This window comes from Pleurodeles waltl, chromosome 2_2 (genome assembly GCF_031143425.1).
Source record: "Pleurodeles waltl isolate 20211129_DDA chromosome 2_2, aPleWal1.hap1.20221129, whole genome shotgun sequence".
Classification (NCBI taxonomy): domain Eukaryota; kingdom Metazoa; phylum Chordata; class Amphibia; order Caudata; family Salamandridae; genus Pleurodeles; species Pleurodeles waltl.
The window spans coordinates 765,585,255-765,612,742 of NC_090439.1; the positions used below are offsets into that span (position 1 = coordinate 765,585,255).

The 27,488-nt window shown below is 40.4% G+C and overlaps 1 protein-coding gene across 9 annotated transcripts in view; it reads left to right on the forward strand.

Moving 5' to 3' along the window:
- ZFHX4 (zinc finger homeobox 4) overlaps positions 1-27,488 on the forward strand; it is a 150,218-nt gene that overhangs the window by 118,169 nt on the left and 4,561 nt on the right. For all 9 annotated transcript variants that reach the window (XM_069220384.1, XM_069220381.1, XM_069220378.1 and 6 more), the window contains 5 exons: positions 1,586-1,702; positions 8,181-8,320; positions 9,386-9,586; positions 11,836-11,950; positions 16,544-21,913. In XM_069220384.1, coding sequence (XP_069076485.1) covers positions 1,586-1,702; positions 8,181-8,320; positions 9,386-9,586; positions 11,836-11,950; positions 16,544-21,913 — 5,943 coding nt within the window. The remainder of the gene's footprint in view (positions 1-1,585; positions 1,703-8,180; positions 8,321-9,385; positions 9,587-11,835; positions 11,951-16,543; positions 21,914-27,488) is intronic.

The window sequence follows — 27,488 nt, forward strand, 5'->3', positions numbered from 1 at the left end:
TGTCCCATTGTAAATTAATTATTTCATGCACTCTGTAAGACAAAAACGTGTTTCACTCATGCAGATTTAACTGCATGAATAAACTCAAATCTGACCTTTACATTATTGTAATAAATGTGTGAATTCACGTTTATTAGTACAGTTGCTCTAAATAATGTGTTATTGGTACACATTTATTTTTCAGTGTCTTGGCTTATATATACCATGTTTGGGTGCTTTTATTGCAGAAAATGCAGTGGTATAGAAGCCCATATTTCACAAGGGACTGTGAAATATGGACAATATTTCAGTGTTCCCTTTTCTGGCAGTATTATTTTAATATCTTTTTACTGAAAACAACCTTTTTTTGTGAAAATCTGCAAATTATCTGACAGATGCAGTAACTCCATAACTAAGCGGTAAACACTGCAGCCAGCGTGGCATAAATCCACTAGCCCTCATACATTCATTTCTCAAGAATTTATTTATGAAAGGTAAACAAAACCAAAACATTCTACTTCAGGTCAGAGCCCATTGTTAGCTGTGCTGTTAAGAAAACAACTTTTTCATGCTAACTACCCCAAACATCTTGTAATATTAGAAGAAATACCTAACGGGTAACATGTGTAAAATGGTACAGGGCTCTGGTAACATTTACAAACCATTCGGCCTTTGGCATCAAGGTTTATGATGTCACCACAACTCTTTGATGGCAATATCGAACCAAATTACACAGTTACCCGTCATGTTCCTCTCTTTATGTAGGTATTCAGCTGTCATCACATGATAAGCAATGTGGAGCGCAAGTGTAGTGGGAAGTTGCAAGTCTGGTTATCTTGAAATGCTCCGATTGCAAAAAAAAATCATTAAAACGTGACATCAGCACAGTGAGAGACAAATGATGAGAGGATGGAAAAGAACAGTAGGCCTTTCACGGATTAGTGGGACACAGCTCCAGCACTGAGGCTAACTGCATAAACAGATTAATCCAGCAGCAGTCATAGCTAAAATCTGTTGAATAATTAAATAGGGTTGAGTTACTGTGAAGACTTCCACATAATCTGGCTGGTGCCAACACCAGGGAAGTGCACGAGGTGCCAGCTCATTGTATCTAACACCCACCGGAGCTCCCCCATCTGAGCCCAGTCCAAATGTTTCAGCATGGCCAAGTGATGATACCTAAAACACTGGCACCACAAGACTGCCGTAACTCTTCCCCCAGCCCCCACCCTCAGCCAGAAGAATTTCTATATATTTTTTTTAAATCATATTTCTCCCTATCCTTTTTGTGCAAAGCCATTTTGCTTTTGACACACATCACTTTGCAACAAAGGCCACAAAATGAACCGTGTTTGAGATGTCATGGAAAACTCCACCTGCTCCACTGAAGGTTATAATTTTGGTGCTGAGTCTGAAAAATGGTGAATATTTCTAATTAAGAGCCGATTTCTTTCAAGTGTCATTCACCCTCCACATGTATACGTATTTCCCTCATGTCCTTTTGTTTTGTTGTCACTTTTTCCTCTCTCTCTCTCTGAAGGCTTATGCCTCTTTTTAATTGATGCTAAACAGCCAGTCATGTGGCTCTTTTCTCTGTTAATCACAGAGGAGCAAGGTGAGGAGACCGAGGGAGCTGCCAAAACAACGACAGTGGCTTCAGCGGAGGAGAAGGAGTCCATTGAGAAGGACGCATCTGAGCTGAAGAAGACAAGCGAAGACCCCGGTGAGGCTATGAAAAATGCTGCTCCCTTGCTTCTGCTCATTGAATAATTTTTCACTTTAGACCGTCTGGACATCCCTTCTACGACTCACTGCCTGCAAGCCTTGCATGTGCTTTCTACCACTAGCCTCCTATTGACCTATTTTTAATCATAACCATCTGACAGGATAGATGCGGATAAGTTGAAGAATATTACAGGACGACCAGTGAGATTATTTTTTAATCAAATCAGTTTGTGTGCTTGTAATTTTTAAGCGTCTTTCATTAATCTTCGCTGGACTTGTGATTCCTCTGATGACATATTAATTTTTCATAAGCGCGGGATTAGATGCCACTTGATTTTTTTTTTCCTCTCCTGCATTTAAACGACCCCCTCTATGCCTCAAGACTGAAGGTTCCCTTTTATTTGCGTTCGCTCCTAAAGCATTCATTTAAGTCCATGCCCTTTTCCTGAGCTTTTATTTAAGGTATTTCAAGGGGTCGAGGAGGAGGAGGTTAGTAAAAAAAAAAAAACCTGCAGAGGAGAAAAAAGGGCTGCAGATGATTCAGTCTAAGAAAGAGGAAATATCATTGAAAGAGGATTAAGAGTTGAGTATTTTTGATCCCCTGGAATAGACAAAGTCCAATAATGAAAGCTACTGTCTTTGAAAACAAAACCCCTATGTCATGACATTTACTTATGCACAAACAAACCCTGGGCCAGCATCTGGTGTGGAGACCCAGGGCTTTTTTTCTTTGTTTGATTTGGCAAAAATGTGACTTCATCCATGCTTTGTATGTATGAGATGGAAATCTATGGTCGCAATGAATATTACATTGGCTACTTTTGCTGCACGCTATACCTAGTTGCATTATGTCGGACTCACTGAAGCAGAAGAAGTGCTGAAACAGGTTGAGGCTTATTAGTTTCAGGTAGTCATCTATCTTTCCCTGTGGGATCCAGTGACAGCGATGCGCAGAAGCCCTTGTATTTACAGTCATGACATTTAGTTGCTCAAAAATTACAGTTTTACCTGTGTAATAGACTTTGCTCGGCAGCAGCCCCCATTGGTAATTTTCTTACTCTGAATTTCATGCCGATGAGACAGTTCAGTGAGTTAAACCTCTGTAGCTGAAAACTGTATCTTGCCTGCAAGTGCTGATTTGAGCTCCAACATGGCCACTCCTGTTTTTCGCCCTCCAAAAGTTGATAAAATAAAGCCATTGAGATGAAGACTAGACACTCAGTACACAATTATATTAGTGTCTTAACCACACCCACAGAAAACACAATGTATTATTTAAATGCATCATATCTTGAAAGACATTGGTATAGCAGCAGAAAGCACCTGCACAGATGTCACAGTCATTTCCCAACATCAACAAAAGGAACTGCGAAATGGTTGGGGATTTATAAGGAAAGGCCTTGTGGTTGAGATTTGTCCTGCTCTACCCTCGAGGTAGAGGCCAGTCTTATCCATTCTCCAAGAGGCCATGCTACAGTAATATAGAAATATATTATTCTGTCATTAACTTTTGGGTGTAACCTAGTTTTCTTAGATGGGCCAATAACTAATGATATTGTTGAGATGAAAACGCAAATTAATTTCACAATCCTTACACTCAGCTTCTAAACCTCTCCTTGTGACCCCTTGCTCTGAATGTAGTCGGATTGGTGTCCTGTCTTTTTCAATTCGTGCTCCCTAATATGGAACTCTCTACCTACTGACATTACGAGGATCCCTTGGCATCATCAGTTTAAAAGAAAGCTGAGCACCTGTTTTTTGTCCGAGCTTGACTACTTCTATTGTTCTCGGTGCCAGGGCGCCCTTTGCCTTAACATAAGAGGAGGATACATTCAGAGGCCTCTTCTTGAAGTTCATCGACCTCCTTTTGATTCCCAGCTTCACTACATACGTACTTAGCGATGGTAATTCAGTGTACACACTACTCCATTTTGAGGGTACTGTTTATATATGTTCTATGATTTTGTGCCTATGACAAAATCTAGTGAAGAAGGCACAACTGAGAAAGCATTGGAGGTCCCTAGAAGGTGGCTAGTTTTGACTGTGAGAACTTGTATCTTTGCTATTTTTATGTGTCCTATATGGCAGTCAGTTGGAGCATAAGATACTGCTATGCCTGCCCTCCACAAAGGAACCTTACATTAGATTCTTTGCCATTTCCATCCTTTAGGGTAAGTTCCAAGATATATATACGAGCAGACACCTTTGCTGCCTTTGCTGTTAGTGCCCCCTCGCAGGCCTCTGACCCCCGTTTATACAGTGACTGCTTTCATCGGGGCGTTATCTGTAAGCGAGCACAGAGCTCCTTTCTGTGTAAATCTTTCAGCGGAGGTGGCATCCAGTTGCTAGTAATAGTTAAAGTCACAGGTTGAGTCATCAGTGCCATAAAAGACAATAAAACATGGCAACCTTCACCCCACTTCAGGGTACCAACACTGTACAACTGAGCACCTTAAGCACTATGAAATAGCATCATTTGTTGACGATTACCTCATGTGGCAAGGGACTGATCCCAAAGCTTGTATGGATTTCGGGTGCTAGTGTGTATTCAAGTAAAGTCATGGTCAAGTGGTTACTCAGGCCGAGCCATACATTTGGTACAGCCATTTGGCACACCATGTAAACCTGGGCATGTCCGTTTTGTACCCACCCCTGTCCCTTTTTTCACCCATCTGTATACGTGGCCCACATAATTGTGTGTTCTTCCACAATGTATAATTTTTCCCACCTATAGAGAGGAAATAGTTTTGATTGTACTTTTCAGTGTTGTATTTACGTAAGTGTGCTTAGAAGTCATGTCAGTCAATTAACAAATGAACTATTGTGCGTTCATAATGACTGCAGGGTGCTTCTGCATAATTGGATGCTAATTTAGACTGTTTCACAAATCTAGTTTTGCAAGTCTTGTCTAAGATATCCCAGAAAGCCAACATGTGAATCTAATTCTTGGCAAGTTAGACAGGAGAACACTGGACCCCTTCAGCCCCTAATGTGCTGGACATGGAAGGATCAACATGTTAGTAACAGTATGTTTTTGTAAGATGTTGTGCTGTGTTGCTTATCATATCTCGAGGACTTGGCTTTCAAAATGAGACATAACAACATGCAAAATATAGTTCCTGAATATTCATTCCAAAAAGGAAAGCCTAGCCAGGCCTCATTTACATTGTCATTTAAATGTAGTGCCACCTTAGATTAATTATAATCCAAATTACATCTCTTTGCAGTGCAGGAATTAATGTTGAGTTTATCCAGATTAATATATTTGCATTGAAAATGCAATTTGTCTCTGCCACGTCTAAGGGAAGACATTTTTTAACTGAGCTAGTAAACACAATGAAAATATGGAAATTAAAGTTAATTTTTGAAATGAAAATTAGCCTTGCATGCCAGTCAAATTAGAGAGAATAACAATAAATGTATTTTGAAAAATATTCACAGTTACCTAACATGTTGGGAATTGTCAAATGGCTTAAATTGTGTTAATAATTCTATTTAAATGTCTACAAACGCAATACATATTATGTTTGTGTCCACAGCATTTGAAGAAAACATATTTCTTTAGTAGATTACTTTTGATTTCTCTTCCCTTCCTCTTTTTTTTTGAAGAATGAGAGACCATTAACAAACTCTTCCTGTATAGGTGTACAGAGCGCACAGCCTTTTGTATTTCTTCAGACTGGGGCACTCCCTTTAGTGCATAGTGGTAGGGAGATCTTATTTTCCTATTTATGAGCTGAACGCTCATAAAAATTACATTTTCACTCGGGAGACTGCTTTGTGGTCCCTTAGGTTCCTGCATTCCTTTGCCTTTATGTTGTTAATTATAAACGTGGCTGCAGAATAAAGAATGCACATATACAATTCAGTACACTTTCTAGAATACGACTGAGGAGTGACATTGGCCTTGTCACCCAGCTACATGATCCAGGCAGGACCTGCATTCACAGCATATCAGAATTCCCGCGGGTAAGAGTGCTAAAAAAATACTCCTGTAGTGCTACTTCTCTTTCTCATTAATGCTTTTGTAAATCAGCCCTGCGGGTAAAAGTCCTAAAATAATACTCCTGTAGTGCTACTTACCCTTACTCATAAATGCTTTTGTTAATCAGCCCCACCTTGTTTGTAGGAGGAGAAAACCTTTTACTCCTAGGGAAGGAGCAGCTCTCAATAGTGAAAAGTTTATGTCCCAACTCTAATTTGTAATAAAATCCAATCTAAATCCTGTGATGTAATCACCTCATAGGTGTGATCTCCAGTAACATTTTCATTTTTCCTACCTGCGAGGAATGTGCTTTGTTGTGGGTTTCTAGATTTACATAGAAGAGAAATCAGAAAGTTCCATGCCCCCAGGCCTTGTCCAGTGCAAGTGCAAATACTTATGCCAGAAGAACACTGAAAAAGAAGTTTGCAAACAAAGGCATGCAAAACCAGCTAAACACAGGATTATTTGTTAGCAATGCCACTGTGAAGTACCAGGAAAGCCAGATTGGGGTTATTGAGACTTGTAGTGAGCAAAAACATGCGATCAGAACAGCCCTGCACATCCTGCAGAGACAACTGAAATGATGACCCTTTCCACGTCTAGAGACACTAGAACAGTGGTTCCCATCCTGTATTCCGGGGAAGTCTGGGGGTCAGCGAAGCCTCCTCTGTTTAAAAAATGAAATAATATTAACGAATGAATGAAGTATATATAGATAAAGTGACAAACTGTATACCTGGAAATTTTAAAGCGTATTGTAAATGTCAAGGAGTTTGAAATTGGAGACTACAAATTGCATTAGTATCCTCGGATTGATTTGTGAGAGCAGTGCAGCCGCATCAAACACAATATAGTATGGATGGTGTGTGTCTTCAACTGAATTTGGAAAAGCTTCAATCCTCCTATCACATTTTTTATTTGTTTTATTTATATTTGTTTGCAAAATAAATAAAATGTGTTATTACTTGTGTATGTTTTTGATGAATGCTTGTTTCTGTATTTTGTGTTTATTGTTTTGCATTTCAAATAATTGACAATGTTTAGGCCACAGTCCTCAGCTTCCAGTAATGACTCAGTGAGGGTCCCCGGATTCCCAAAAAGATTCTTTTGGGATCCCCGGGTTCCAGTAATGATAACGTGGGGGTCCACAGAAGTCAAAAGGTTGGGAACCACTGCACTAGAATATGCTTTCTGTTTTCTCAACACAGTAAATGTGGTTGCATGAAACTATTGATTTTGAGGCATTGAAAGTGTTTTCTGCTCAGCCTCTACCATGTTTCTCTAACACCCCCCTTATTACCTTAAATTAAAACTTGTATTTTCAAATGAGGTGCAATTTGTTTATTTTCATGAACCTTGTGTATGCTAAAAATACAGGGGGCACATCTTGATGCACAACGTCCAATCAGATTACTGCTGCAGTGTATATTTACAAAGGGCCTGATAGCAATCAATAGCTTAGCTTTATTGCATTTCAAGATGTATTTGCACCCAGTTGTCCAGTGATAGTGTCCTCATCCTGGAAATAATTTAGTTGCAAATTGACTGGAAGATGGCGAAAATTGAAAGTTAAAATTAGAAATACTCATAATAAACAGAAGAAAAAAGGTCAGGCGATGCCGCTCTGCGATGAGATTTCAATGGTTGGTAAATGAGGTTCTGTGTTCGTCGTGCAGTGTATGTGACATGCCTACCCAATGCTGCGGTAATATCCAGCCTAGCAGAAGAGATTATCTTGCAAATTGTTGCTGGGAAGAATTTTCCGATGGCTGGGAAATTAGAATTGGACTCTTTCCTTTGATATATGCAGGCCATTTCCCTACATTTCAAAGCAAGTTCAGGCAATATTTGAAAACACAGCATTGTACACACAGCGTCTACATCAAGTGCACACAGCAATTACTAGGTTGAGATTTCAATTTTTAATAATGATCTGATTACTGAAGAGGTGCTCTCAACCAAAGTGCTTTAATGCATGTCCTATATTTAGCTTTTATGTTCTAGTTGGGGATGTGTCTTTCATTTAAAATACCAGACACAACTGCATTTTCTTTTTTGTCTAGAAAAATAAGCGTGCGCTAGAGCTCTGTGAAGACACCTTTATCAAGTTAGTAAATACAAACAAACATTTATCAGAACAAAGTTTTTTTTCACTGTGGTAATTGAGTCTGGAAACAGTAACATGCAGGTTAATAGGCCGACCATGTTTTCTTATTCTGAACCATGTGTTCTGAGAAATCCTGGTGTTCTTTAGAGAAAGGAAGCCAGTGAATACTTTTTCAGAGAAGGAACAGGATACCTGAACAAAGATGAGAAGTCTGTTTTGAAAATGTGTCACGCGTGTTCTTTGACGTTTTTGAAGACTGAGAAAGATGGGCATTTCCCTGGTAATCCATCACACTTGCTTTGAAAATCAGTTTCTCAAAGCTAAACTTTCTTTGAATATTGCCATTGATGCCCATTTGACATGATTTCAATTTTCTTTGTTTAGTGACAAGAACACATGCGTCTGAGAAAGAAGCCCAAGCAAATGCGGTAGCCGGAAAGCGCCAGCTAGCACAGGCTAAAGAAGAGGATCCCGCAACAAAAAGGATTAGGTCGATAGAGGACAATAAGCATTTTCAAGACCAGGTACTTCAACTGCTTCCTTCTGTGGCATGGTGGGCTGCGGTCAGAATTAGAAAAACTAATGGTTAATGGCATAACGCAGTATTTTTAATTGCTGTATCCATAAATCTGGATCATAGAAGCACGATGTTAAGGTTCCATATTGGAATTCATAAAAAAATAAAAACGAAGACCAAAACCTGTAAAAATGTTCATAAAAGGACAAACAACTCTGTGGCTCCACAGAATTAAATCTATTATCTTCCAACCTTACTTACTGATTGTGTGGAAAAGGAAGTTATTTTCTCCCACTCCAGACCATCCAACTGTGGTCACTCCATTAGTGCGAGCAACAGTACACTATGGCATTCCCTAAGGAGAGCATTTTAAGTCTACTAGGGACTGGCAATGGTCCCATCGGTAGAGAGCATGTCTGGGGGCTGGTAGAGCCATTCTCCCTTATTACTTTACTGCTCTGTTTCTAGGTCTCACACAAAAGGAGGCTTCTTGTGCAGGCTGCCCCTTGCTCTGGCTCGTAGTGCTGTTCTGACCCTCACCAGTACTGACCCAAGTGGCTGTGTGTCTGATACCCCTGCCGCTTGCCATATCACTAGTTGGAAGCTCAGTACCTCACTCTGAGGATGTACGTGCTTTTAAGACCCCACTGTGCTGAGAGGAGGACACTTTTAAAGATCAGTCATTCACAGACAGTGCTCCTCCTACCCTAGCTTGCCCGCTACTTAGAAAGGTTTTGTGTGATTCAGAGGATGGAATAGTATGCGGCAGTTCGAATCACGAAACCCAGCCACTTTCCAACCCTTACTAAGGGGCTTTGAAATGATTCAAAATATGGCACGCCATAACAGACTTTTCAGAAGGCTATGTGGGATTATCCAATCAGATGCTCATTTTGGGGCACAGTACTGCTCAATTAGGAAATGTATTTTACTGCATCTGGTAAGTTTCAGAACCAATCGATGCAATTGGCATCTCTCAAGACCTTTTTATTTATTTGACCTTCTTAGCAAACTGCTTGATCAGAGGCTCGGGATAGTAGCAACGCTTACATCTTGTGTCCTGTTCTTTCAGTTCTACCAATGTCCTTATTGTAACTACAACAGCAAAGACCCAAATCGGATCCAGATGCATATCCTGTCGCAGCATTCCATGCAACCTGTGATATGCTGTCCTCTCTGCCAAGATGTCCTCAGCAACAAAATGCATCTCCAGCTCCATCTGACCCACCTGCACAGCGTGTCTCCAGACTGCGTGGAGAAGCTGCTAATGACGGTAAGCACGGGGACACAGTTATTTACCTCAGACATTCAGAGAATAACAGTTTCAAAGCATTTGATTTGGTATTTTATGATTACAGACTTTGTAGATTATAGGTAAATTGTGCTTCGTGTACATGTGATAATATTTGGTAATTTCTACTAAGGCTCACATCAGATAGACATTTTTTCAAATACCTTCTGAACTTGTGAAAGATGGGAAAGAGTAATCTACGCTCCGTAGTACTAGCTAAACAATTACATACTGACGTGGAAGGAATAAGGCTTGTTGTTCCTCCTTTAATGTCCAGCTAGAATATATGAACAGAGAAACACGTGTTAAGACACTAAGGGCCTGATTCTAACTTCGGCGGGCGGCGGAGGCCGCCCACCGAAGTACCCCCACCAAAATACCGCTCCGCGGTCTAAAGACCGCTGAGGGTATTTTGGGATTTGCCCTGGGTTGGCGGGCGGCCGCCAAAAGGCCACCTGCCAGCCCAGGGCAAATCAACCTTCTCACGAGGACGCCGGCTCAGAATTGAGCCGGCGTAGTGGGAAGGTGCGACGGGTGCAGTGGCACCCGTCGCGTATTTCAGTGTCTGCATAGCAGACACTGAAATACTTTGTGGGGCCCTCTTACGGGGGCCCCTGCAGTGCCCATGCCATGGGCATGGGCACTGCAGGGGCCCGCGGCACCCCCTACCGCCATCCTCCCGCCAGGAACAGGATGGCGGTAGGGGGTGTCAGAATCCCCATGGCTGCGGAGCGCGCTCCGCAGCCATGGAGGATTCTGTAGGGCAGCGGAAAACCGGCGGGAGACCGCCGGTTTTCCTTGTCTGACCGCGGCCGAACCGCCGCGGTCAGAATGCCCTGCGGGGCACCGCCGGTCTGTCGACCGCCGGGGTCAGAATGACCCCCTAAGGGCCAGATGTATGAAAATATTTTGCACTCGCATACGGTAAAATCGGCCGTTTGCGAGTGCAAAATAGTGGTCTGCAATTCATGAAAGGCATTCGCAGAACACAAAGTAGAAATTGCAAAAATTGCGATTTTTTGCGTTGCGACCTGGATTTTGCGAATCGCAATTTGTGATTCGCAAAATCCAGGTCGCAAGGCAATGCTGCAAAAAATCGCAAATTGCGATTTTTCGCAGAATGGTATTTTGCACATGCAAAATACCTTGATCTGCAACCAGGTGTTAACCTGGTGCAAAATTAAAAAATGCAGTAAAACTGCATTTTTAAATTTAACATGTAAAGCACACATGCTCTTTTGGCATGTGTGTACCTCACATGTTCAAAAATAAATAAATTGGGGTGCAGGAGAGGGGGCCTTAGGCCCCCAGCACCCTGGCCTTTTGCATTTCCAAAATTGCGATTTCTGGTTCAGAAATCGCAATTTTGGAAATGCAAAAAATTTGCAGCTATGGGCCAACAGGCCCATAGCTGCGAATGTGGACGGTATCGCAATTTGCGATTCGGTAAGAGCATTTGTGATTTTTAAGACATCGCTATTACCGATTTGCAAATGTGATACATGGCCCTTTGCGAGTCGGTAGTAGCGATTTCTTAAAAATCACTATTACCGAATCGCAATGGGCCGTGATCATACATCTGGCCCTATATGGTGAATTTGAGAGCTATCCGTTTGTTGTTCTCGAATACATTGGTATGGAGTATGGAGAAAAGCTATTGAGGTTATTCTTGGGGGCATGTGAGGTCATGTTCCCATCCCTGTGTCTGGCAACTGGGAATCTCTTTTCCTGGATGGTTAGAGCACAGTGTTCCTATCACCTTGTCTTGTATTAGAGAGAGACATGGTGATTGCAGTTGGGGTGGCTGATATTTTTGCCAACTGAACAGTTAACGAATCAATAGCCACTTACAACTGCAGCATACAATATATACAGTATTGAAATACATACTTCTTGTGTTGATACATCTTTGATGTCAGAGAAAGAAAGTGGAGTGTTGAGCGTTTTTCCACAGCTGTGGCCATTAAAATTGATGCATGACTGCAAATCCGTATATTAGTAGATATTAATCTACTCATGTTTTCACTTCGAAACTTGAAAACTTGACAGTTCAATTCCAGCGATTCCTAATATCACTTCATTAGGCTACCCACCAGAATGACCAATTAAACAAATACATATTTGTATTTTAAAATACCATAAAGATGCTGCTTTAGATATGCAGTCAATTGCCTTCCATACAACATTTGTACAAAATGTAATCTTTTATCTGTTGTATAATATAATTGCAGGTTTCAGCGCCAGATGTGGTGATGCCCAACAGCCTTTTAGTGCCCCCAGCTGCTTCAGAAAAGGCAGAGCACGACATTGGAACTATCAAAACAGAAGGCTCAGGGAAGACTTCAGGTACATCAGTTACGCTGTCATTGTGCGTGCTGGTGGGTGATGGGTGAGGGAATGTATGGTTTCTAAATGTAGAGCAACAGAGCACATGAGAAGAGATGAGAGAAATGACCAAGAAGATCTTGCTTGTAGGTGTGTGGGTTCTCTTCCAGTTGTATGTATATTTTGTGGACATGGTTATGTTTACATGGATGTTCCTTGAAGAGATTTCTTTGATTAGAAGTTGGTGCACTCTCCCTGCTGAGTGTATGGCATGCTACATATTGACTATGAAAGAGTTCATTTAATAAATGGCTAAGTTAAACAAATCCAAACTCTCCTCCCATGGGGTAACTCTTATACTGTATTAGATATCCATCTTTTACAGATTCTGCAAAAATCCTATGAGTTCTTTAGAAAGCACCCATTCCACATGTGGATAATTCCAAAGACAAGTGTGGCTAGGAGATGTGCATTGGCACATTCAGCATATTTCCTAGAGGAGAAGGTATTTTCAATTCGCAAGACACACCATCCATCACACTAAAACCCTTCCCTCCCTAGAAACTCATATTCCCGTCTTTCACAGTACCTTATTTGCTTTTGTTTCCAGTGTGCCAAACTACATAGAAGAGGTCTGTGATTGCCCAGTTTGTGGGCTTTCTCCAACTTCTGCGGGGTGCCCCTTCCAGAATTGTTCTCAGCCCCACCACTATTTCTGCATGTATGACTACTGCAATTCTGCCACTCTTGCTGAATTTCCCTGTTCATAAGTGCTCCTTACTAACATACAGTTCCACCAATACTTATTCTTTGAACCAAAGGGTTGAGTTATACTTTTGAGAAGTGCTTTAGCGTGCAAAAGTCCATGATTCTGGCTAGAAATTAATTGGCAAGGTCTACATATGATGTTGGTGGTTCGCTAGCACTATTCTAAGTTTACTTTGGAAGCATGAAATATGCACCCCGTGCACAAGTGAATGTCTTTTTCAAACTGTCAATGGAAATGTGTAATCCATGTGTAGATAAGTCTCTCATTTGCCTTCTTCCTTAAGATTTGTGGAAGGTGGCACTAGGGTGTATTTTTAGACTATCTAGACATTCCCTGCTAAGCAGGGACGCACTTGATGGAGTGAAGTTTGCCTGTATTTTTTCACTGCAAAAATCGAAGTTTAAAGTCAAGTTATGGTTAGCTTTGGTTAAAATACCTCAAGTATGTTTATGTTTAAAAATCAGCTATAAAACAGCTGAAGAGCAGTCAGGGTTCAAAATTAAAACAGAAAAACAGCTGGAACGCATAGGTTATAGTTAGGAGCACAGTCCATACCTAAAAAAAACAACCATACAAACCATAACCCGCACACCAAATGCAATGCACATGACTTTACTCTTACTGAAAGATGCAATAGCAAATGTTGTAAATCATGTTACAGAAGAAAACACTTATGACATTACCCTTACCACTCTGACAGAGACCACTACGGATGTATGACTTTGAGTATGTGTTGTTTGATTACATTTCACTTTTAGGTGTTGTGTTTTTAGTTATTGGCATAAATATTATGAGTTTATTATTATTGCAGTGGTGTGCGACTTATGGTTTGCATGGCTGTTATGCAAGCCCCACGATCTGCTGTAATGACATGGCTGACTAGAAGGAAAGTTCTCTCAGACATCAGATCTGATTTTTTAAAAAATGTTTTCAGCTGTAGACGTTCGTGGTACTTGTACCATGGACCCTCTACAAATTAACGATTGAGATAACTATAAAATGTAACCTCTTAATGACTAACCCAAACACCTTTTAAATGCTGATTTCTAAAGCGCTACTGACTAGATTAGAGAAATATAAACAAGCAAGGACATCCAGTGAGGAAAGTTCTACATTAATGCGTGTGATGTGTAATTCTATTCAGAGGTTTCTTCTGTGCAGAACTATATATATATCGCCAATAGGTAGTCAATAGTTTACATAGAAAAAGCATATTTTGACGTGGTTACATCATTGGGCCTTTTGATGAATCTTTTGTTGTCATTGGAACGTTTCGGGGTGATCAGCGGGGGCCAAGAAAAGGAGGTAGGGGTAAAAAAAGTGTGTTTTGCCATGTTAATTTCCATAAAGATTTTAGACACAATTACAACCCAAACCGTTAAGATGGAAATACATCAAATATGGCAGAAAGGTTGTTCTTGTCCCAAAAAGCACTATTTTTGCTATTTGGTGTAAATCAGTTCAGTCGTTTTTGAAAAAATTAAAGAAATCCAAATTTGTATATGTATGGACGCGGAGGCTCAGCGGATGCCAGAGATCTCATGCTGAGATCAGATTGGCTGCCAACACTTCAGCCAGGAAGTGTTGGCAGCCATTTTCAATCAATCAATCAATCAATCAATCAATCAATCAGGGAATTTGTAAAGCGCACTCCTCACCTGTGAGGGTCTCAAGGCGCTGAGGGGGAGGGCGGGATAGTGGTCAAACAGCCAAGTCTAGAGAAGTTTCCTGGAGGGAAGGAGGTCCTTAGTCTGACTCAGGTGGGTGGAAAGAGTGTTCCACGTCTTGGCAGTGAGGTGCGAGAATGATCTGCCGCCGTGGGTTGTTCTGCGGATGCGTGGGACAGTGGCGAGGGCAAGGTCGGCGAAGCGAAGCTGTCGGGTCGGGGTGTAGAAGGAGAGCCATTTGTTGAGGTAATCTGGTCCGGGGTTGTGCAGTGCCTTGTGAGCTTGGGTGAGGAGTTTGAAGGTGATGCTCTTGTTGATGGGGAGTCAATGCAGGTCTCTCAGGTGGGCTGTGATGTGGCAGTGGCGGGGATGTCCAGGATGAGGCATGCAAAGGAATTCTGGATGTGTTGTAGTCTTTTCTTGAGTTTGGCCATGGTTCCTGCATAGAGGGCATTGCCATAGTCCAGTTTACTGCTTGTGAGGGCTTGGGTGACTATTCTTCTGGTTTCAGTGTGGAGCCATTTGTAGATCTTCCGAAGCATGCGGAGGGTGTTGAAGCAGGAGGAGGAGATGGCATTGACTTGCTGGATCATAAATAGTGAGGAGTCCAGGATGAATCCTAGGTTGCGTGCGTGGTCGGTGGGTGTCGTTGCGGTTCCCAGTGTGGCATGCCACCAGGAGTCATCCCATGCGGAGGGGATAGAGCCGAAGTTGACCTCAGTCTTGTCAGAATTCAGTTTAAGGCTGCTGTCCTTCATCCATTCGGTGATGGCCTTCATTCCTTCTTGGAGGTTGGTCTTGGTGGTGTCCTTGGTGAGGGAGAGGATCAGCTGGGTGTCATCGGTGTATGAGTTGATGTTGAGGTTGTGAGATCGGGCGATGTTAGTGAGCGGAGCCATGTAGATGTTAAAGAGGGTCAGGCTGAGGGACGAATCCTGGGGTATGCCGCAGATGATTTTGGTGGCTTTAGAGCGGAATGGAGGAAGGTGGGCTCTCTGAGTTCTGCGGGTGAGAGAGGAGGTGATCCAGTCCATGGCTCTGTCACGGATTCCTGTGTTGCTGAGGTGTGTGCGTAGGGTGTGGTGGCAGACAGACTTGGCTTCAGCAATTAAAATTACTTTATGTTTAAAAAACATAGAAATTCACTGAAAAAGAACAAAGATTACAGGGATGATATAGTTAGGAAACAGAAGTTAGAAAACCATGGAAATTCTCTTAAAAAACCAAAGGTAATTATAAGTTGCACCCTCGCCATGCATTGCTCCCACATATTGCATCAGTCAAGACAACTTTTATGACATCATTGATAATATCACCGCAACATTTGCAATACAATTATTAATGAGAAAATAGTGCATGGTGTGGGTGTGAGTTACAGTTACCTTAGGGTTACTTGAGTTAACCATAACGGTAACTGCTGAATTTCTATGGGTGTGTGCAACTAAATAGGGAACCTAACTATAATGTTTGTTTTTTAACTGAATATATGAATATATATGTGTATATATATTATATATAAATAATTGGGCCAGTACATTATCAGAGGATTACTCTCTACCAGAACTAAAATAGGGTTATATCATTGAATCCACAGCACAACACACTGTGTATAATACATTGACATCTGTATTTGTGTTCTGCGTGTTGCTGTAGCTGCATTTTTGTCTATAAATATGTCTGTATTTGCTTTGAAGATTTTTGTTCCTTTGATATGTGCGAAGTGCAGTTTTTTCTTTGATTCCTCTATAAATATTGAATCATTTACTTATGATATGGGTCTTGCTAAGAGCAAAGCAATATTCAGTCTGAATTTCATGCCCTCTCAGTCATGATCATATTAGCAAGAGTAAAGTAACTACAGCTTTGTATGTGTGTTGTCTCACACAGCCATAAACGCATTGTATTTTCACTTTTCACTAATACAGCATTTACAGTAAAGATCTTAGCTATTGCAGGTTAATGTTTTCAAAATGTTCACAATATCATAATAGATTATGAAACTATTATTTGCATGGCTGCCGTTGTTTGTGAATTGTCCTGTCACAAATGTTAACTGAGGCAGCAGGGGGATGGCAGTGAGGTATAAGGAACATTATTATAAATAAGTGGTTATACTCACATTTTCAGTGTTTGTCTTAATATTGGAATCCTCAATTTTACTTCTGCTTTCTTTTAAAGGTGAGAGCCAAGTTGATGAGAAGAACATCCAAGCCGTCGAGCCCCCAAAGACTTTCACAGAAATTAAAAGTGAGGCGCAGAACCCATCCAAGGATCTGGGGGATGCATCGGAATGGAGTAAGATTAGCAACAAGGATTCCAGGGTCTCAGAGTCACCTCAGGACCCTTTGAACGAACAACAGAAGAGACAGCAGCTCTCAGTGTCTGATCGCCATGTTTATAAGTACCGCTGCAACCATTGTAGCTTGGCTTTTAAGACTATGCAGAAGCTTCAGATACATTCCCAGTATCACGCTATCCGGGCTGCTACCATGTGTAGTCTTTGCCAGCGTAGCTTTCGTACATTCCTGGCTTTAAAAAAACACTTGGAAACAGGCCACCCTGAACTCAGTGAGGTTGAAATCCAACAACTGTATGCATCACTGCCGGTGAATGGGGAACTCTGGGCTGAAAGCGAGAGCATGGCACAAGAGGATCATACACTAGAGCAAGAGATGGACAGAGACTATGAGATGGACCAGGAAGGAAAAGCAAGCCCTGTAGGCAGTGATAGTAGCTCAATTCCTGACGAAATGGGCTCAGAACCAAAGCGGACCTTACCTTTTAGAAAAGGGCCAAACTTTACAATGGAGAAATTCCTGGACCCATCTCGCCCATACAAATGTACAGTTTGTAAAGAGTCTTTCACACAAAAGAACATTCTCCTGGTCCATTATAATTCAGTGTCTCATTTACACAAACTTAAAAAGGTTTTGCAAGAAGCATCAAGTCCAGTTCCTCAAGAGACCAACAGCAGCACTGACAACAAACCCTACAAATGCAGCATTTGCAATGTTGCCTATAGCCAAAGTTCTACATTAGAAATTCATATGAGATCTGTTCTTCATCAGACTAAAGCAAGGGCTGCAAAACTAGAACCAAGCAGTAACATTACATCTGGTAGCTCTGCAACAGTGAACATTAGTAGCCCTGGCCAAGGGTTACCCGACTCTCCGAGCTTACCAGTAGTTAACAGCAAGGACACCCATATAGATGCCAAAGAGTTAAACAAAAAGCAAGCTCCTGAAGTTATTCCTTCGCAGCTTACACATCATCTACCCCAGTCACCAGCACAGCTTCAAATGCAAATTCAGCATGAGCTGCAGCAGCAAGCTGCATTCTTTCAACCCCAGTTTCTAAACCCAGCATTTCTGCCTCATTTTCCAATGACACCTGAAGCTTTAATGCAGTTCCAACAGCCACAGTTTCTTTTTCCTTTTTACATTCCTGGAACAGAATTCAGTCTAAACCCTGAATTGGGTTTGCCTGGGTCTGCTGCATTTGGAATGCCAGGCATGGGGAGCATGGCTGGATCACTGCTGGAAGATTTGAAGTTGCAGATACAGACGCAACACCAAGTTGGGCAAACCCAGCTACAGATACTGCAACAACAAGCACAACAGTATCAAGTGTCACAGCCCCAAATGCAGTCCCAGAAACAACAACACCAAGTGAGTAGGTTAATAAAACAGGAGCAGACAAGCATGTCTGGTGTAGAAAGCCAATTAATGAAGGATGTTCAGTCATACAAAGAAGCAGATGAGCTATCGGAAAAACAAGATAAGCCAAAGCAAGATTCTACAAATGAAAATGACACGCTCAAGGATATCAAAGAAGCTAAGAAACAAAAATCACCAGAACCACTTATTCCACCACCACGTATTGCATCAGGTGCACGAGGAAATGCGGCAAAAGCACTGTTGGAAAACTTTGGCTTTGAATTAGTAATCCAGTATAATGAAAATAGGCAAAAGGTACAGAAAAAAAACCAAACTGGTGAATGTGAGAACACAGACAAGTTGGAGTGTGGAACATGTGGTAAATTATTTTCAAACATTTTAATTTTAAAGAGTCACCAGGAACATGTCCACGGACATTTTTATCCACATGAAGAACTTGAAAAGTTTGCCTGTCAATACAGAGAGGCTTATGACAAACTGTACCCAATTGCTCCCTTGTCCCCAGAAACACCACCACCCCCACCACCTCCCCCGCCTCCACCTCCACCGCCCCCTTCTGTTCCCCCTCAATTGTCATCTGCTGGTACTGGGAAAATGCAAAATCCAGCCCCTGCACCTTTGCAAGCCCCACCAACACCACCACCACCCCCTCCTCCACCACCACCGCCACCTCCTCCCCCACCACCATCAGTTCCTCCTCAAATACAATTGCCTGTTTCCTTAGATCTTCCTCTCTTTCCTCCCATTATGATGCAGTCAATGCAGCACCATTCTTTGCCCCCTCAACTTGCTCTTCACTTACCGCCAATGGATGCTTTGTCAGCAGATCTAGCCCAGCTTTGTCAGCAGCAACTGGGATTAGATCCCAATTTCCTACGTCATTCCCAGTTCAAGCGCCCCCGTACAAGAATAACAGATGATCAGTTGAAAATCCTTCGCAATTACTTTGATATCAATAATTCCCCAAATGAAGAACAAATCCAAGAAATGGCAGAAAAATCTGGCCTTTCCCTAAAAGTTATTAAGCACTGGTTTCGTAACACACTTTTCAAAGAACGTCAGAGAAATAAAGATTCTCCATACAATTTTAGCAATCCTCCAATAACCGTGTTGGAGGATATTAGGATTGAACCTCAGAACACTTCTTTAGAACATTACCGGTCTGATGCATCATTTGGCAAGAGGTCATCTAGGACTAGATTTACAGACTACCAACTTAGGGTATTGCAAGACTTTTTTGACACAAATGCTTACCCAAAGGATGATGAAATTGAACAATTATCAACTGTTCTTAACTTACCCACTCGAGTTATTGTTGTTTGGTTCCAAAATGCTCGTCAAAAAGCTCGCAAAACCTATGAAAATCAGGCTGATACTAAAGATACAGAAAAACGAGAATTAACAAATGAACGCTATATTCGGACTAGCAACATGCAGTATCAGTGTAAGAAATGCAATGTTGTATTTCCTCGAATATTTGATTTGATAACACACCAAAAAAAGTTATGTTACAAGGATGAAGATGAAGATTGTCAAGATGAAAGCCAAACCGAGGATTCAATGGATGCTTCAGACCAAATGATGGTAGGGCATTGTACAGGTCCTGGTCAGTCAGATAACCCAAAAGCTTCAGCAGCCACAGCAGGAAACTCTTATTCTGGCTCCAGCAGTCCTTTAACAGCATCCCCCAAACAAGAATTCGGCAAACTGTCCCCCACTCCCGATCCTGCACCAGAGAAACCAAAGCCGGTGGATGACATGTCTAACTGTCAAGCAGCTAAACCTGTACAGACCACATCCACCACTTCCTCTGATCAGCAGCCTTCAGCACCGCAGTCACAACACCAAAAACAATCACCACCAGTAGCAAGACCTCCTTCTACATCTCAATCAACACCAGTTACTTCAAATCCGTTGCCAATGTCGGTGAACTCCATGCAGAATAGCCTACCTCCTCATATGTTACAATACCAGTGTGATCAGTGTTCTGTTGCATTCCCAAACATAGAACTGTGGCAGGAGCACCAACACATGCATTTCCTAGCTGCCCAAAATCAATTTATTCACTCCCAATTTTTAGAAAGACCAATGGACATGCCCTATATGATATTTGATCCTAATAGTCCTCTTATGGCAGGGCAGTTTCTAAATAGCTCTCTTACTCAGATGCCACAACATACTAGCACCCCACATGCACCAAGCACAGCAACACTTGGTACATTAAAAAGAAAGCTGGATGACAAGGATGATAATAATTGCAGTGAGAAAGAGGGGACAAATAGTGGAGAAGATCAACACAGAGACAAAAGATTAAGAACAACAATCACCCCAGAACAGCTAGAAATACTTTATGAAAAATATCTGTTAGATTCCAATCCCACACGTAAAATGCTAGATCACATTGCAAGAGAGGTTGGATTAAAAAAAAGAGTAGTACAGGTCTGGTTTCAGAATACACGAGCCAGGGAACGGAAAGGGCAGTTCCGTGCAGTAGGTCCCGCGCAGTCTCATAAACGGTGTCCTTTCTGTAGAGCACTTTTTAAAGCAAAGTCTGCTTTAGAAAGCCACATTCGCTCTCGGCACTGGAATGAAGGAAAGCAGGCTGGTTACAGTTTGCCATCAAGTCCATTAATATCAACAGAAGATGGAGGAGACAGTCCTCAAAAATGTATGTTTTTTGATTATCCTTCTTTTGCATTTTCAAAAATGGAGCAGTCAAGTGAAAATGAATTGGCTTCTACTGCATCAACCCCTGTTAGTAAAAATGCAGAACTATCACCGAAGAATCTTTTTAGCCCGTCTTCTTTCAAAGTAGAATGCAATGAGGACATTGAAAATTTGAACGCCCCTCCTGCTGATTCAGGATTTGACCATCACAAAACAGACTTTGATGAGACATCGTCAATTAACACCGCCATCAGTGATGCTACAACAGATGAGGGTAATAATGAAACTGAAAGCAACACTGGCTGTTCAAAGGATATGAAATCGGTAGTATCTCCCAAAGAACCAAAAACACTGTTGAATGATACTTTGCCAAAAACAGCCACCACACCCACAAATGACAGTTGTGATGAAAAATATTTTTACTACTTAACAAGCCCATCTGTAAGTCTTAATGAAAAAGATAATGACTATGACCAAAGTTTTTATACAAATGATGACTTTGATGATAATGCTGACCGTAGTGAGACTTCAAGCATAGCAGATCCTAGCTCACCAAATTCATTTGGATCAAACAATCCTTACAAATCCAAAAACAGTGATCGGCCAGGTCACAAACGCTTTAGAACACAAATGAGCAATCTCCAGTTGAAGGTCCTGAAGGCTTGCTTTTGTGATTATCGGACTCCCACCATGCAGGAGTGTGAAATGCTAGGAAATGAAATTGGTTTGCCAAAGCGAGTTGTTCAGGTATGGTTTCAGAATGCCCGTGCAAAAGAAAAGAAATTCAAAATAAACATTGGGAAACCTTTCATGGTTAATCAAAATGGGCCAGAGGGAACACAACCTCACTGCTCTCTTTGCGGGATGAAGTATTCTGCACGTGTGTCAATAAGAGATCATGTTTTTTCCAAACACCATATTTCAAAAGTGAGGGAAACTGTAGGAAGTCAACTTGATCGGGAAAAAGATTATTTAGCTCCTACAACGGTTCGACAGTTAATGGCACAGCAAGAATTGGATCGTATGAAAAAAGCCACAGATGTTCTAGGTCTAACAGGGCAGCAGCCGACCATGATGGATGGTGGTTCAATTCATGGTCTCAATCTCTCAGCAGCTTATCCTGGACTCCCTGGTCTGCCTCCAGTTCTTCTGCCAGGAATGAACAACCCACCCCCCTTAGCTGGGTTCCAACAAAATTCAAACAGTAAGTCAAAATATGTTGTTTCTGTATTTGCATTTTCGTTTAACTGCAGTCCCGTAGGTAGATTATAAAACTTTATGTTTTAGGTGATATAACACACAGTGTAATATATTACATTAAAATCGTGTGTATGAAAGCAACAGGGCAGACTGTGAAACGCTACTTGTTAACCCTTGTGCATGTTTTTATATCTTATTGTCGCACATGCATTCCACTGTCTGCGAAATATCTGTGTAAGATTTTCGATACGCTGTATGCTCGTAATCTATTATTGAGGGTGTCAACATAAGCAACATATCTTCATGACTTACTTAACCAGTCTGTGTGGGCATTTTTAGAATTATTGTCTTATCACCCAGAACCTTCTTAGTCCCTGGCTCCAGTTGTAAATAGAAGTCAGTCTTCTTTCACTGCTACTGATGTCTAGGAAAACGACTCAAAGAAGCACATCACATGAAGCAAATCACTCAAGTTATTAAAAAGAACATATAAAAGTAATTATAAATTGCCCGATTCGCAAAGGTATTTGTGTGTCTATGCTTTATGTAACTTTGCAAATACCCTAATTTGCAAGTGCCCGTTCATGCCATTTCTTTTTCAAAGAAAATTCACACCGTTTTTGATACAAAGAAGCAAGAATTGTATAAATGTGTACCCTCAACTATCAGAAATTATGCCAGTAATATATAATTTCTATGTGAGACGTTTTACTTTCCGAGACATGTTTGTGGGAGTTCCAGTGTTGTTAACCCCGGCAAAATCTTGTGAACGACTATAAACCCACAAATTATCCAAACCATTACAATTAGTTACCCACCAAGAGAATGGTGGGAGATGTAATCTTGTTTATGGCATAAGTACATTTTCATCATCGGAATACGAATGGAATAATCCCAAAATTGAGGTGCAGGTAGAATTGGCTTCCACACAGGCCAACCGATTTTCTCTACTGAGAAACAAAGTGTGAATGGACTTTTGCTGGACATTTCTGGATATGTGGAAACGCACATATACATTTGTGTATGCTTAAATGGTTATGCATATGAGTACTCCTAGGAATCTGCAACAGTCACAGCTTCTCATGAGAAATAGTGGAATTAATTAACAATTGAATGGCAGTCACACATGTTCTCAAATGGTAGTCACAATCCTAGGTTCATATATTTCTGACTTTGAGTTTTATGAGGGGCTCCCGGTTTTTTTGTAATGTCTGTGATGAACTCTGCTATAGCAAAACAACAAAATGCAACTGCAAGAGTTCAGGGAACTCAATTTGAAACTGTTTTTGCAAAATGCTAATACAACTAATAGCGTTGTATATCTTGCATTGTGTGCATCGCTTCATATGTCTATGCACATTGCACACTTATCACCCTTAAAATAGATAGACCAAAGAGTTCACATTTCTTGAAAAAGTGTGTATGCTTGGGACATTTAGGCCTAAGTGAGCGAGAGAGTAGAATCTCTTAACTTGTGAGCCAAGCAGGATTGGAGGCACATTTTAAAACATTGTCACTCCCTTGCAGCAATATAAAATTGCAAAAGAAACCGTCTGCATTAACATTGTTCAGATTCTTGATGCATACTCGTGCATTTCAAATGCCATTTTTTTGGACTCAGCAAACTCTCACTACAAATCTTTGTTGGTCACTTGCATGTGCTCTCAAATGAGTTGTTTAGTGCTTTTCTGTTTCCTGACTGTAACACATCACTTTTTGGCAATTACTCATTTTCATGCACAATTTATAACTCGCGCAAACTCTAGCAATTGCCCTCTAAAACTCCAGTTTGTGAAAGATTCCCAGGTACACTCAGGATTGTTATAAGGTACATGGGTTTGTCTCAATAAGAAAAGTCACTTGTTATACTGCGCCATCTGATAGTGTCAGATTCCCATTTGTGAATTGTGGCCATTTATTCAGCAGATTAATGTTATTGGTAAATACAAATAATAGCATAACTTTGTGATTTGTGGGTGTGCACTGCAGAGTTATTTTTTAAATTGCTGTAATAAAAATCTCAAAGACTACGCACACCTAAATCTATGAAAATTCTACGTTCACTTATGGATGCCTAACCCTAAAGATTTTCTGCTGATGGACTGTCAGGTGGTTTATAGTAACGAAAAAATGCAACTTCACTTTAGATCTTGTTTTTGTACTCTAGCTGGAAAATACTTTCCTAGGAAACTGCTTCCCAAACAAACTTCGCATTATTGAGATGTTTGGGGTTTATTTACACCTAGGTGACACTAGACCTTTTTTGTAATAACTATGGGCACATAAAATGGATGTCCTATACCATTAGAAAGCCTTATGCATAGCTACTATTTTCTGGATTTTAACCAGCTTCCCGGTAGCAACTAACAACACCATTGCAAAGTTCATCTTTGTTCCATTTTACATTCTGTCAATTATCAGCATTGCTGCTGTACTCATTGGTTTTGTAGTTGCATAAGTCATTCAGTCTGCTACACAACTGTCACAAATACATCTTTTTACGCACTGAAATTGCATAAAGGTGTACAAACCTCATTGTGGATCAATCCTCATGTATTTTTGGGAGTTATTTTCTGCATGTGTAGAACCCATTGTGAGGAGGTTAAGTGACAGATGTACTTTAGAGAAGGCATCAAATGCTTTTGACATTTTTCATTTACTCAGTAGTTTATTTCTGTTTCATTTAAAGTGCGGCAGTGCAACTGTCTGCAAGAGTTGGTGTTACTATTTCTTTAAAATGCACATAGAATGGGCGTTGGTTCACCTAGTAAAGTATAGAAGAGTAACACTCTTTCATCTCATGCAATTGGCTATTTTTCATTGTTCCACCTTACTGGCAATGCTTCCATTGGAATGCTTGCTGGACTATTTCACATCTGAAAAGTACACTCATGCTGTTTGTCACATTGATTTTCTTTTCTTTTATATGCACTATGTACAAAAAGTAATGCTTTATTGCTTTTTTTTCACTCTCAATTGGCAAACCCAATAGGGAAGGAAGGCTTTAATATGGTAAACAGCATTTCTGCATGTAGCAGTTGTAAACAATTGTAATAATTCCCTGTGTTGTTTACATGTGTTGCCACACTAGAGCCCGACACGCTGACTTTTTCAGTTCGTGCTTAATGATTAATAGGTGTCTACCCTTTCCTTTCATATATTGGGATGCTGTGTCTAATTGTTAAAAGTTGTGAAAAGGTTTTAATAATCTCATGTTTATAAAGCTTGGAACTAAAAGTGTTCACAATACCATTCTTCCATTGAGAATATCTGTATATGCTCAGTGCTGAGACAAAAAAATATTTTTGTAAGTACTGTGCAAAAAAAAAAAAAAAGAAATGTATACATACGTTATTTCTTACAATGTTTGTGTATTTAATTTTTATTATCGTCTATGGCTATTTAGTGCATATTATCTTATTCACCTTCAGTGTATCATGTGGCAGTTCTAGGGGAGTGCCTTGACTAATACAAGTTTATTTTATTAAGTAATCTAATAACTATTTTTGTGACATGTTTCCACATCTTTCAACTCTGATTACATTCTTTTTTTGTAACAATGAGATGGTGAAAAAGTTGCTTTAAAAGACGTTTGAAATGATTGTGAATCTTTGATGACCTGAAAGTGTGAAAACTATAAATCATTAAAATTATCAATACATTTTCAATAGGTATTTAGCTTCCCTCTGTGCTATGTAGGGGCATATAAAGTTTTTTTAAATCTTTGTAAATTCACAGTGCTGATTCAATGGATCATGGTTTTGTGAATTTTTCACGAATGCAAAGTTAATTTGCTCATAAGTAAAAGTCCTAATTGACAACAAAATAAGAGTCTCTACAGGAGGTGGCTATACAAATTACTCTTAAGGCACAAAAAAACTAATTTTTGGGATATTCCAAAAAATAGTTTCTGGCATTTCCCACACTGGAAGTAGGCAGTAAGCTACCACTGCAAAAACACAATTAAGTTTGTCTTGAGTGTCCAAGAGGGAAGTGGATGAGGGGAAAATGTACCATATGGGAATGTATTTATCCTGAGATGAAAAAAGGGCATTTGTGGAAAAGCATTGAAGGCACTGAAACAATTCTCAAAATTGATTAGGGTTAAGAGGGTTGAGGGTAAGAGGCAGTAGGCCTGGGCCCAGAAATCTCAGAATGGCATTGAAAGCCAAATATGACCCTGGGGAGTTCTAAGAAGGATATGTTGTCAAGCCTACTCACCAACATTTACACTTTTGTTTTTACTGAACATTAGGGCCTAGGATCAACTGTTTTAGGATATTGTGGTAATGGGAATAAAACTAGGTGCACCAGTTAAACTGTATACACAGTAGCAGGGTATTTCAGAGCCAAAAAGAGAGGTTTACAGGAGATAGCCGAAAGATGATGCAAAGCAGTTTATTCTCCCATGACTATAAATGAGAGGATATTTTTCAAGCTTGTTTCATAAATTGTTGCACAGATACTTTATACTTCTTTTCAGTGCAAGGAATAGTTGTGGTTAAAAAATATCAGGTCACTGAATGTGCATAAAAACCTTCGAGCATATGCTTCATGAAAAATAGAATTGTAGTGGTAACCAAAAGTTTTAGAAACAAGAAAGGAGTCTAGACGGAGAAGAAAGCTGTATTTTTACAAAACAGCAAACCAGAAATAGTGCACTTTTCATAAAAAGTAGGAGTGGGGTAGGTGACATGTTTTCCCTGTATTTTATAAGGGCCTGTTTTCCTCCATCAAAACACTGATGAAACCTGAAGAGGGTCAGACAAAGGCTTTCCTTTAGTTGCACCTGCCTTATACTTCTGTGACAATTAGTCACATTAATTCTATTTTTAACATGCACAGTCAGAAATCTCAACTTTCATAAATATATCAAATAGAATGTCAGTTGCCACACCTGCAGATGACATACAATGAAATATCTCCACAAAAGAAAATTGGATATGAGGGTTCTCCATCGAGAAAGCATGCATGGTAAGTGGTAAGAGGGTCAAAGCAGATGTGGAAGTAAGAAAGAGCTCCCACCTAGAACCTCAGTAAGTTTTATCCTGTGTTACTCTGCCTTTCCCTCTCTCACACATCTCCTTTTCATGTTTCTACACTTTTACAACAGTACATCACTTAGTCTAAGTATTGACAACTGAGATGCTGGTCTGAGAATTCCCTGTTTTATATTTATTATAAAGCATTGTCTACTTTCTCAAAGAATTTCATGAACTTAGTTGGAAAATACTGATTAGGGACCATATGCACAAGCAACCGTTAGTAGTATTGTCTCATTGTATTCAATACATGAGGTTTTATGCTCGTTTACTCCTCATAATTGCTTAATATTAGTGTGTACTTTGTTTAGCTTTTTTGTCTCTCAGTATATGCAGTATGAGTCTTCTACTTGGGAGTTGATGACCCAAGTAGAGCACAATCAGGTGATTTATTACACTGAAAGCAGCCTTACTCAATTTCTATGATTTAGTGCTATTCTATGCATTTTAATAAATAGTAAAATGAAGTTACAAATCTCAAGACCTATTTAAAATGTTTGTCAAATATTCATTAAAAGTTATGTGTTGTTAGATGCT